A 13,720-nucleotide genomic window follows, 5' to 3' on the forward strand; every position below is an offset into this window, starting at 1 on the left:
CCCCAGAAGTATAAGGGCCCTAGACTGATAGCTGAGGGTCCCCTCTTTCCAGGAGTACCAGATTTTTGAAAATCGGCCCTAGGGAACCAGAGATATCCGAGTTCAAAGCAGTGGTCCCCATCCAAGCCTGTTAATTGCTATTACCATCAAGATATCTCGGGCTCTGTATGACTTAGAGTTTTCCTGATGGTACATTTCAAAAGCTGGGACTCTTCCCTTTCGGTGGACACTAGCAGCTTGTCTCTACTATGCCCAGAACCAGAGATATCAGCCTTCAAGCAGCTGGTCCCTGCTCAAGCTCCACATGCCTAATATGCAGTTTTGTATATTAGTTGGTGGATTGTTCTGGCTTCTGAACTCTGATCCCCAATTCCCCAGAACCTGCTGACAGGTGAGACACTCTAATTTTTTTTATCCCATGCAAAGCTAAGAAATATTTTTCCAGGAACTTGACATATCTGCAGTCAAGCAAGCTGACCTCCCACCAGAAAATGATGAAAATGAAGACCACTCCACTATCGACCCCTCCCTTACATATTAAACACCCCATACCACCCTGGAAGTCATGTACCGGGGCCCCTTCATTCAGCCCAATGTGAACTTTCTACAGTTTAGTGTTCTCCCTCCCGCCCCATCTGTGCAGTAAAGGAGTAATTAGCAGAAATTACTGCTCCAGGTCCTACATGCTGAGCGGAAGCTAGAACACCCCCTACCGTCCGTGGGATATCAAAGCTGCCATTGATAGCACCGCCACCCATGGAGGATGGGTAGGGGCCCCAGTGTATTGCTGTGCCCAGGGGCCCACACTGCTGTTAAGACGGCCCTGGACAGAACCGAGGTGATAGAAGGGAAAAGACAGAGTTAATGGCATGGACAGGACAGAGGAGACAGGACGGAGGTTGTGGCAGGGACAGGACTGAGGGGACAGGAGCGACAGAGGTAATGGCAGGGACAGGACTGAGGGGACAGGAGCAACAGAGGTAATGGCAGGGACTGGATGGATGGAGGAAATGGCAAGAACAGGACGAATGTGACAGGAGGGACAGATGTAACAGCAGAGACAGAACAGAGGTGGCGGAGCTAACGGCGAGACGGGACGGAGGTAACGGCGGGGACGGGACGGAGGTAACGGTAGGGACACAAGAGTGGGGAGAAGCAAGATTATAGAGGAGGTGGTGCTGTTGGCTCACTGCATGGGGGAAGCAAAAGTACAGACTGCAGGATGATCTCTCTCTCTCTCCTTACCCCCCAGGCCCCCCCACAGTGGCACTTACATTCAAACAGATGCGGGCAGAGGTGAGACGGCAGCAGGGAACCTCCTCTGGTGTACTGAGCCCGGCCTGGCTGAGCTGGGCATGGGCACATGCCTGGCTGCAGATCCCGAGCCCCATGCTGACAGTGTGTGCTCCGCGGCCCCTTCAGCAGCCGCCGGGTGCCCACTGTTGATCTTTATGTGTACCTGGCCAAGGGGGAGGACTCGGAGGAGGATGCAGATGCAGTCATCACTATGGGGTCCCGGTGGGCGTCAGCATCGGGCTGCTGCTTTCACTGCCAGCACACACGGTTGTGTGCTATCGGCTCTGCTCCTTCCCTCCTACCCATAAGTAAATGGAAGGAATCAGGCCGACACCACCCTGTATAAGTAATAAAACAGCCCAGGCAGAAAGTGACCCGGATAGCCAATATGGCAGTGAGAAATTGGCCCATCCCATTGAGGGTGGCACCCTGCGCAGCCGCGTGTGCCTAGAGCCGGTCCTGCCCCCAAACCACCTCCTGGAGGGGAAATACAGGTGGCCACTAGGTGGACTGGGGTGAATTGCATCATTACACATATTCCCACAAAAAGGACAAGACTCAAGTGACTTTTTAAAGTGCACCAGTGCTCTGAACGCCGACAACCTGTCCACCAGGATGCCAATAACATCTCTTTAATTTTATGTGTATACATACATATGCACACATATACATATATTTGTATGCTCCTCATTGTGTTCCATCCCCCATCTGCAAGTTAATTACTGCCCCCCCCCCCACCCTCTTCTCCATATTTACTGTATTGTTCCTCAGTGCCTGTGTTTTCCTTATTACGCTGTTTACAAGTGCAAACTACCCATCGGGCTGTAAGATATTTACTGTCTGTGGTCCCGCATAATTATCAGGATTCCTCATGCCGGTGGCAGTAGCATTACAGCGACGCTGCTGGGTGCAGACTTGTAGTCAGGTGCTCCTTGCTGCTGGAAAGCTGGGATCCAGGGGCCTGGAGGAGGTGAATCAGGACTAAGAGGAGTGGCCGTGGGGTGCCCCTTGGTAGCCATAGTTACATCCGCCTCTTATGTGCCTTAACATGACTTGGTGTAACATGTGTCGAAATGAAGGAAGCACTGAAGCACTATGTGGTAACACCTGATAGTGGCAGCTGCACCTAATTAGATCTGCAGCAGCGGCTAGCATAGTGTAAAAGGAGGCGGCTACATACAGAAACAGCCTTCAGTTTTTTGCTAGATGAATACAGTGACACCCCCTAGGCAGCCGCCTAATGGTAGAGCCAGCCCTGTCACCAGTGGTGCTACTGTGTGCAGAAAGTTGGGGTCTCAGGGCTTGCACATTCTGTTACGCTAGTAGACAAGGGGTAGGGTAATACTAATATCACACCCGTGACTTTAGCAATGGGTGCTAAAGCAGACACCGCAGCATCCACCTCTGTGTCAGACCCTATGTCTCTTTTATTGATAATCTGCAAGTTACAGGCATGGGTGTGATTCTGGCAAATTAACCCCTACCTTTTTAGTGGCAATAATTGAAAAGGCAAAGCGTCCTGGTCTTACCTTTTAAATGATTTCTGCTTTAAATATAGGGGTGAACGTGTTGGAATTGCACTGTGCCTGGAATTTGCTGGCAGATAGAGTGGATATGTGAAGGGAAGAGATGATAGAGAGATGACAGATTGAGGGAATAGATGAAAGAGGATGTGTGTCCGGGCTATATGGAGAGGGAATAAATATGGAGGGAGACATGTGAAGGGAGAGGGTGATGACAGAGCGTACATATGGAGGCAAGGGATGAGAAAGTACATGTGACTACGTGAGAACCTCCATTAAATCCCAGTTACACCTTTTTAGTCTTAAGTGATAAGCGGGAATGCACGTGGATCATTATCCAGACTTGTGTGTGCTGTTTTGGCAAATACGCTGTGCAGGCATACTGTATGTGCAACTGTACATCAGGCCCAGAGTATTGCACCAGTATCCAAAGAAATTGTATTTCCCTTTCTTATAGCTGTTAATGGGATCATTCATGACGTGGACACTCTCTCTAAAGGCACACAGCTCTTGACTATACTGGTAAATAGTGGTGGGCTATACAAGATGAATCGTCTTTATATAACGCCTGACGGCTTTTTCTTCAGAGTGAAGATTTTAGCAGTGGACAATTTAAACTGCCACAAATCCTGTTTGGACTTCAAACTTGGTGAGAAATTATTGCATTGAACAATATTGACTGTTCAACAACATTGTAGTGCACGATACCGCTCAATGGGGGTTATTCAGGTTTGTTAGCAAACAAAAAAAGCACACTAATGGGCAAAACCATATTGCACTGCAGGTGGGACAGATGTAACGTGCAGAGAGAGTTAGATATGGGTGGGTTATATTGTTTCTGTGCAGGGTAAATACTGGCTGCTTTATTTTTACACTGCAATTTAGACTTCAGTTTGAACACATCCCACCCAAATCTAACTCTCTCTGCACATGTTATATCTGCCTCCCCTACAATGCAACATAGGGGGTAATTCAGAGTTGATTGCAGCAGCAAATCTGTTATCAGATGGGCAAAACCATGTGCACTGCACTGCAGGGGGGCAGATATAACATGTCAGGGGGGGCAGATATAACAACGGACAATTGATGCCTCCAGCCGGCCTCTTCCTGTCAATCTTCCTGCGGTCGTGGGTGCGATCGCTTTCTTCATTAGTTCTGTCGCTCCCTGGCGACGGCATGGGTCACAATGTGCAGGCACACTACACACCTGATCGCACCACTGCGAAAAACGGCAGCGTGCGATCAGGTCGGAAAGACCCCCATAGTTTTGCCCAACTACTAAAAAAAATTTGCTGCTGCGATCAACTCTGAATTATCCCCATAGTTTGGCACAATTGCTAACTTTTTTGGTTAGCTAACAAACCTGAATAAGGCCCAATAAATTTTCCTGAGTGCAAATATTCATCACATTTTGTAAAAATATTGGGGAGCTTTTATTTACATTCCTGCAATGCTAAACAGGTACAAAAACTGCTGCACACATGATACATTTATAATAGAAGTCATACGGATAATCAGTGCCAGATTATATCACATTTAATAAAAATGCAACATTTCAGAAACACAAATGAAAAATGATTATCAGTAAAGACCTGGGGCCTATCCCAATCACCTGTGATGAAACATCAGGAGCGGAAAAACTGGTGTTTTTCACGATTTTTCCTGATGTTTCACAGATTTATTTGTTTTACAGGGTATCCAGTTTGATCTCCCATAAAAAATAATAATAATAATTTGGCTGAAAACACAGGATCAGTGAAACCTGTGTGCTATTGCCGCCACAGCCAGGCAGGTGAAGTAAAATCCCAGGTAAGCTGTGGTAACCAGCCCAGTCAGTGTTCCATGGCCGCTGGCGGAGATCATGTTACGGGGGAGGATGCTGAAATGCCGAATCATTGGATCAGCCATGGGTTTTTCTGTTTGCAGGTATCGGAAGCCCCAATAAGCCACTAATAGGATAACCCAACATGAAATCATTACCCGCAGTAATTGGTTATTTCCCCTGGTTAGGTCAAGCACAGCAGTCCAGCAAACAGAAAAAAACAGCAGCAGATATATAGAAGCTTTAAGACGTTTCCCTAAATGCCCTGCAGTGCAGCAGTCAATTTTTCAAAAACATAAATAAAATCTTTCAGATGTCTGTCATGACCAGGTAATAGGGTGTGCCACCCTGTTTGGCAGGTGTTTTACAGATTTCTGATAGGGTTTTCTTAACATCAGTGCTGTTACTGGCCGCTTCTTCTGGTACAACTAGCCTACCAAACACCCACTGATTGCCAACTGCACAACAGACTATTCACTTGTGACTGGCAGACAGAAATGTCTGAATTACCCGGCTTTTACCCAGCATTTCAGTGCCGAGTATTTTGCCGGTCCCTGCCTGACCCCTCTTTCACACAGACAAGCAAATTACCAGGTCAAGAATTTCTACCCGGTAATTTGCGGATCAAAACGGGTATTTCGTCGGAGTGAAAGGGTCAATCTGGGTAGAAAGTCCAGAGACTTTCAACCCAGTTAACCCTTTCACACAGAAAAGTACCGGTGTTTATCGGCAAATTACCGGGTAGAACATCTTCACCCGGGAATTTGCCTTTCTGACACTTGCTTCTATGTGTAACTACTAAGGCAGATCTTCTTTTCTGGCAACTATGGCTAGTTCTCCTGACTGCTTACTTTGGATCTGGACATCAGGGTAACATAGTCATGAATAAGACCACTGTTTCTACACAGGACTGCTAGAAATAATTATATCTGTTCAGTAAGTTGTTCCTGGCTTTGTATGGGGAAAAGTGGATTTAGCCACACCCAATTTTAATAACCATCTCTCTATGGGGTAAATTTACTAAAGCTTCTAGAACACAGAATTGGTGATTTTGCCCATAGCAACCAATCAGATGCTGTCTATCATCTCTCTATTGCCTTTTAGCAAATGATAGACAGCATCTGATTGGTTGCTATGGGCAACACCACCAATTCTCTGTTTTAGAAGCTTTAGTAGATGTACCCCTATGTGTGCTAAAGTGCCTCTAAGCTTTAGGACCTTGATTAATGTACGTATTGTGTTTTTATAGACATTTTAACAAATTTTTAGGGCAATGAAGGTACAGAAATAAAAAAATAAAGGGGGAAGGGGAGCATATCACAAAAAGTGAAAGAATAACATTATGACAGAGTAGCTGCATCAGCCTTATAAGACAAGAGGATTTCTAACAACATGATATAATAAAAATGTGATTGGTAACAAAAGTTTTAAGAGAAAGGGAAGGGTAGGAAAGGCAGAGAGTTTAGTATGGGAAGACAAGTAAATGGTAGAGTCTGGCATCATACAAAACATATTAAAGATTTAGCAAGATGAGGCAAAGTGCTCTCTCCATTGAGACCAAACTCTAGAAACAGGGCTTCTCAACCACAGTCCTCAAGGCACACGAACAGTCCAGATTTTAAGGCTAGCCATAATTGAGCACAGGTGTTTTTTTGGGGGGATCTGCACATGCGCAGAAGCTGCATTATTCATGTGCAGATCTGGGGCTGCAATGTCGCTCACAGCGACCCAAATGCTACATGACTGACATGCTGCTTTCCTTTGGGGTTGGTGACAGACAGCATTATAGAAAAGAGGGCATGTTGGCCCTGTTTTCTGTGCGTGCTAAAGTCATTGGCTGTGTTCTTGGATGCAGATGCACTGGCTTCAGCAGCGTGATTTCCCAGCCACCATGAGTAACCTAAGGATCACTCAGATGACCAATGTTCACGCAGATGATCCAACTCTAATTATTATTATTATTATTAGCCTTTAGTTATATGGCGCCACAAGGGTTCCGCAGCGCCCAGTTACAGAGTACATAAACAAATCATTTTTAGATGAGCTATGTTAAAGATGTAAAAGAAATGGGTTTACCACAGGGCAATTCCCTTTAAGCATAACAATTACATATATATTTTAAAGTAATCAATTTAACAATTGTATTTTTGCTTTGTGTAGGGAGCAGATACATTATAATGGGGCAGATTTATCACAAGAGGATGGAATTACCATTGTCCATGCAGCAAACTATCAGTGGACGTCTAAGAGCTGGAGATGGTCTTGTGACAAGTGGCAGCAATTTTGTGAAACGATTTAACCGGAAGAAAGAACGCAAGGTGCTCGCAGCCATGCACTCAAAGTGTCAATGATTCTGATACAAACATACTGGAGAGCATTTATTGTTTGGCAAGATTTTTTTTCTGACCGATATGAATTTTCATACTGCGCATGCACACAGAGTTTTTACATATTCATTTAGATCTATATTTGACTGCCCCCCCCCCCCCCCCAACATTTGGATAGGTGCAGCAGCGATGGGCAAAGCAAAATCTGTGTACACTGAGGGCGTATTATACTGTAGTAATGCAACATAGTAGGATGGGGGCACGACTCCAGATACACCGTTTAGTATCAGTTTCTCTTGCAGGCCTCTAAGGTTGGTGCAACAATATGCAAAGATGTGATGAGTACCATCTTCCGGCTAATAACTTACTAAGACAATAGTCCTCTTGTGTAGAAGACATTACATTATATACAAATAGTGCAACATATCATTAGCATTTGGGGAAGAGGGGAAGTCAGTTGCACAGGAAAAGATATAATTGGTGTCTTTATCATATAGACTTGTAAATACCACTAATTTGTGTACGGCATCAATTGTTCATACACATTTGGGGGTGCTACCACAGATCATGTTACAATGCAAGATAAAGGAGGGGGGGAAAAAGGAGAAAGGATCGGTTTATGGTGAACAAATAATTAGAATTTACCTTTTAATTAATTCATTTTAAAATCGGTGACATATTATATTGTCACATATCTTACTAATTAGTTGCATGCGAAATATAAAAAAAAACATATATAACAGTTATGTGAAAGTATGACAATACTGTGAGCTACAAAAAAAGGATAAACAAAGATTGTTAAAAAAACAGAGCGTCTGTTTTGTGTCTGTCCTCATAAATCACCGACTATTTAAGGATAATAAGAATTTACTTACCGATAATTCTATTTCTCGGAGTCCGTAGTGGATGCTGGGGTTCCTGAAAGGACCATGGGGGAATAGCGGCTCCGCAGGAGACAGGGCACAAAAGTAAAGCTTTCCGATCAGGTGGTGTGCACTGGCTCCTCCCCCTATGACCCTCCTCCAAGCCAGTTAGGTACTGTGCCCGGACGAGCGTACACAATAAGGGAGGAATTTTGAATCCCGGGTAAGACTCATACCAGCCACACCAATCACACCGTACAACTTGTGATCTAAACCCAGTTAACAGTATGATAACAGCGGAGCCTCTGAAAAGATGGCTCACAACAATAATAACCCGATTTTTGTAACTATGTACAAGTATTGCAGATAATCCGCACTTGGGATGGGCGCCCAGCAGCCACTACGGACTCCGAGAAATAGAATTATCGGTAAGTAAATTCTTATTTTCTCTATCGTCCTAGTGGATGCTGGGGTTCCTGAAAGGACCATGGGGATTATACCAAAGCTCCCAAACGGGCGGGAGAGTGCGGATGACTCTGCAGCACCGAATGAGAGAACTCCAGGTCCTCCTTAGCCAGGGTATCAAATTTGTAGAATTTAGCAAACGTGTTTGCCCCTGACCAAGTAGCTGCTCGGCAAAGTTGTAAAGCCGAGACCCCTCGGGCAGCCGCCCAAGATGAGCCCACCTTCCTTGTGGAATGGGCATTTACATATTTTGGCTGTGGCAGGCCTGCCACAGAATGTGCAAGCTGAATTGTATTACACATCCAACTAGCAATAGTCTGCTTAGAAGCAAGAGCACCCAGTTTGTTGGGTGCATACAGGATAACAGCAAGTCAGTTTTCCTGACTCCAGCCGTCCTGGAACATATTTTCAGGGCCCTGACAACATCTAGCAACTTGGAGTCCTCCAAGTCCCTAGTAGGTGCAAGGCACCACAATAAGCTGGTTCAGGTGAAACACTGACACCACCTTAGGGAGAGAACTGGGGACGAGTCCGCAGCTCTGCCCTGTCCGAATGGACAAACAGATATGGGCTTTTTTTGAGAAAAAACCACCAATTTGACACTCGCCTGGTCCAGGCCAGGGCCAAGAGCATGGTCACTTTTCATGTGAGATGCTTCAAATCCACAGATTTGACTGGTTTTAAACCAATGTGATTTGAGGAATCCCAGAACTACGTTGAGATCCCACAGTGCCACTGGAGGCACAAAAGGGGGTTGTATATGCAATACTCCCTTGACAAACTTCTGGACTTCAGGAACTGAAGCCAATTCTTTCTGGAAGAAAATCGACAGGGCCGAAATTTGAACCTTAATGGACCCCAATTTGAGGCCCATAGACACTCCTGTTTGCAGGAAATGCAGGAAACGACCGAGTTGAAATTTCTTTGTGGGGCCTTCCTGGCCTCACACCACGCAACATATTTTCGCCACATGTGGTGATAATGTTGTGCGGTCACCTCCTTTCTGGCTTTGACCAGGGTAGGAATGACCTCTTCCGGAATGCCTTTTTCCCTTAGGATCCGGCTTTCCACCGCCATGCCGACAAACGCAGCTGCGGTAAGTCTTGGAACAGACATGGTACTTGCTGAAGCAAGTCCCTTCTTAGCGGCAGAGGCCATAAGACCTCTGTAAGCATCTCTTGAAGTTCCGGGTACCAAGTCCTTCTTGGCCAATCCGGAGCCATGAGTATAGTTCTTACTCCTCTACGTCTTATAATTCTCAGCACCTTAGGTATGAGAAGCAGAGGAGGGAACACATACACCGACTGGTACACCCACGGTGTTACCAGAACGTCCACAGCTATTGCCTGAGGGTCTCTTGACCTGGCGCAATACCTGTCCCGTTTTTTGTTCAGACGGGACGCCATCATGTCCACCTTTGGTATTTCCCAACGGTTTACAATCATGTGGAAAAAACTTCCCGATGAAGTTTCCACTCTCCCGGGTGGAGGTCGTGCCTGCTGAGGAAGTCTGCTTCCCAGTTTCCATTCCCGGGATGAAACACTGCTGACAGTGCTATCACATGATTTTCCGCCCAGCGAAAAGTCCTTGCAGTTTTTGCCATTGCCCTCCTGCTTCTTGTGTCGCCCTGTCTGTTTACGTGGGCGACTGCCGTGATGTTTTTCCCACTGGATCAATACCGGCTGACCTTGAAGCAGAGGTCTTGCTAAGCTTAGAGCATTATAAATTTACCCTTAGCTCCAGTATATTTATGTGGAGAAAAGTCTCCAGACTTGATCACACTCCCTGGAAATTTTTTCCTTGTGTGACTGCTCCCCAGCCTCTCGGGCTGGGCTCCGTGGTCACCAGCATCCAAACCTGAATGCCGAATCTGCGGCCCTCTAGAAGATGAGCACTCTATAACCACCACAGGAGAGACACCCTTGTCCTTGGATATAGGGTTATCCGCTGATGCATCTGAAGATGCGATCCGGACCATTTGTCCAGCAGATCCCACTGAAAAGTTCTTGCGTGAAATCTGCCGAATGGAATTGCTTCGTAGGAAGCCACCATTTTTACCAGGACCCTTGTGCAATGATGCACTGTTTTTAGGAGGTTCCTGACTAGCTCGGATAACTCCCTGGCTTTCTCTTCCGGGAGAAACACCTTTTTCTGGACTGTGTCCAGAATCATCCCTAGGCACAGCAGACGTGTCGTCGGGATCAGCTGCGATTTTGGAATATTTAGAATCCACCCGTGCTGTTGTAGCAGTATCCGAGATAGTGCTACTCCGACCTCCAACTGTTCCCTGGACTATGCCCTTATCAGGAGATCGTCCAAGTAAGGGATAATTAAGACGCCTTTTCTTCGAAGAAGAATCATCATTTCGGCCATTACCTTGGTAAAGACCCGGGGTGCCGTGGACAATCCAAACGGCAGCGTCTGAAACTGATAGTGACAGTTCTGCACCACGAACCTGAGGTACCCTTAGTGAGAAGGGCAAATTTGGGACATAGAGGTAAGCATCCCTGATGTCCCGGGACACTATATAGTCCCCTTCTTCCTGGTTCGTTATCACTGCTCTGAGTGACTCCATCTTGATTTGAACCTTTGTAAGTGTTCAAAAATTTTTTTAGAATAAGTCTCACCTAGCCTTCTGGCTTCAGTACCACAATATAGTGTGGAATAATACCCCTTTTCTTGTAGTAGGAGGGGTAATTTAATTATCACCTGCTGGGAATACAGCTTGTGAATTTTTTCCCATACTGCCTCCTTGTCGGAGGGAGACCTTGGTAAAGCAGACTTCAGGAGCCTGCGAAGGGGAAACGTCTCGACATTCCAATCTGTACCCCTGGGATACTACTTGTAGGATCCAGGGGTCCTGTACGGTCTCAGCGCCATGCTGAGAACTTGTCAGAAGCGGTGGAACGCTTCTGTTCCTGGGAATGGGCTGCCTGCTGCAGTCTTCTTCCCTTTCCTCTATCCCTGGGCAGATATGATCTTATAGGGACGAAAGGACTGAGGCTGAAAAGACGGTGTCTTTTTCTGCAGAGATGTGACTTAGGGTAAAAACGGCGGATTTTCCAGCAGTTGCCGTGGCCACCAGGTCCGATGGACCGACCCCAAATAACTCCTCTTCCTTTATACGGCAATACACCTTTGTGCCGTTTGGAATCTGCATCACCTGACCACTGTCGTGTCCATAACATCTTCTGGCAGATATGGACATCGCATTTACTCTTGATGCCAGAGTGCAAATATCCCTCTGTGCATCTCGCATATATAGAAATGCATCCTTTAAATGCTCTATAGTCAATAAAATACTGTCCCTGTCAAGGGTATCAATATTTTTAGTCAGGGAATCCGACCAAGCCACCCCAGCTCTGCACATCCAGGCTGAGGCGATCGCTGGTCGCAGTATAACACCAGTATGTGTGTATATACTTTTTATGATATTTTCCAGCCTCCTGTCAGCTGGTCCTTGAGGACGGCCCTATCTATAGACGGTACCGCCACTTGTTTTGATAAGCGTGTGAGCGCCTTATCCACCCTAAGGGGTGTTTCCCAACGCGCCCTAACTTCTGGCGGGAAAGGGTATACCGCCCATAATTTTCTATCGGGGGGAACCCACGCATCATCACACACTTTATTTAATTTATCTGATTCAGGAAAAACTACGGTAGTTTTTTCACATCCCACATAATACCCTCTTTTGTGGTACTTGTAGTATCAGAAATATGAAACACCTCCTTCATTGCCTTTAACGTGTGGCCCTAATAAGGAATACGTTTGTTTATTCACCGTCGACACTGGATTCAGTGTCCGTGTCTGTGTCGACCGACTAAGGTAAACGGGCGTTTTAAAACCCCTGACGGTGTTTTTGAGACGTCTGGACCGGTACTAATTGTTTGTCGGCCGTCTCATGTCGTCAACCGACCTTGCAGCGTGTTGACATTATCACGTAATTCCCTAAATAAGCCATCCATTCCGGTGTCGACTCCCTAGAGAGTGACATCACCATTGCAGGCAATTGCTCCGCCTCCTCACCAACATCGTCCTCATACATGTCGACACACACGTACCGACACACAGCACACACACAGGGAATGCTCTGATAGAGGACAGGACCCACTAGCCCTTTGGAGAGACAGAGGGAGAGTTTACCAGCACACACCAAAAACGCTATAATTATATAGGGACAACCTTATATAAGTGTTTTCCCTTATAGCATCTTTTTTATATATTTCTAACGCCAATTTAGTGCCCCCCCTCTCTGTTTTAACCCTGTTTCTGTAGTGCAGTGCAGGGGAGAGCCTGGGAGCCTTCCCTCCAGCCTTTCTGTGAGGGAAAATGGCGCTGTGTGCTGGGGAGATAGGCCCTGCCCCTTTTTCGGCGGCCTCGTCTCCCGCTCTTAACGGATTCTGGCAGGGGTTAAATATCTCCATATAGCCTCCGGAGGCTATATGTGAGGTATTTTTAGCCAAAATAGGTATTCATTTGCCTCCCAGGGCGCCCCCCTCCCAGCGCCCTGCACCCTCAGTGACTGCCGTGTGAAGTGTGCTGAGAGGAAAATGGCGCACAGCTGCAGTGCTGTGCGCTACCTTTAGAAGACTGAGGAGTCTTCTGCCGCCGATTCTGGACCTCTTCTTACTTCAGCATCTGCAAGGGGGCCGGCGGCAAGGCTCCGGTGACCATCCAGGCTGTACCTGTGATCGTCCCTCTGGAGCTGATGTCCAGTAGCCAAGAAGCCAATCCATCCTGCACGCAGGTGAGTTCACTTCTTCTCCCCTAAGTCCCTCGTTGCAGTGATCCTGTTGCCAGCAGGACTCACTGTAAAATAAAAAACCTAAGCTAAACTTTTCTAAGCAGCTCTTTAGGAGAGCCACCTAGATTGCACCCTTCTCGGCCGGGCACAAAAATCTAACTGGCTTGGAGGAGGGTCATAGGGGGAGGAGCCAGTGCACACCACCTGATCGGAAAGCTTTACTTTTGTGCCCTGTCTCCTGCGGAGCCGCTATTCCCCCATGGTCCTTTCAGGAACCCCAGCATCCACTAGGACGATAGAGAAAAATAATTTTCTGTGTTTCTTATTGGAGTCAGTGTTATAAATTAACACTAATATAACAGAGCTACTATTTCTGTGCTTCTATAAAAATCTTGGCATATTGCCCAGAATTAATAAAGTATGGATACAATACTATGTTGCAATCTTCAATATTGCAACAAAGTAACCCTGTATATTACACAATATGCTGTTGTGTAATATACAGGGTTACTTTGTTGCACCTTCACATCCAAAAGGAGGCCAGCGTAATGAAAGGGTATGGTAAAAATGCACAATGTAAATCAGTAACACGCTAGGAACACCTTATGTTACAAAAGATCTGACAGTCCACGGATAGAGGAAGAATAGGAGGGGGAGTTATGAAAGTCAAATCAAAGACA

General features: G+C 46.3%; 1 protein-coding gene across 2 annotated transcripts in view; it reads left to right on the forward strand.

Moving 5' to 3' along the window:
* The window catches only part of C3H17orf58 (chromosome 3 C17orf58 homolog), a 100,997-nt gene extending 93,250 nt beyond the window's left edge, over nucleotides 1-7,747 (forward strand). For both annotated transcript variants that reach the window (XM_063963625.1, XM_063963626.1), the window contains exons 4-5: nucleotides 3,277-3,468; nucleotides 6,802-7,747. In XM_063963625.1, the coding sequence (XP_063819695.1) occupies nucleotides 3,277-3,468; nucleotides 6,802-6,992 (383 nt within the window). In that variant the 3' untranslated portion in view covers nucleotides 6,993-7,747. The remainder of the gene's footprint in view (nucleotides 1-3,276; nucleotides 3,469-6,801) is intronic.
* Nucleotides 7,748-13,720: the final 5,973 nt, after the last annotated feature.

The sequence above is a fragment of the Pseudophryne corroboree genome, chromosome 3 (assembly GCF_028390025.1).
Source record: "Pseudophryne corroboree isolate aPseCor3 chromosome 3, aPseCor3.hap2, whole genome shotgun sequence".
NCBI classification, from domain to species: Eukaryota; Metazoa; Chordata; class Amphibia; order Anura; family Myobatrachidae; genus Pseudophryne; species Pseudophryne corroboree.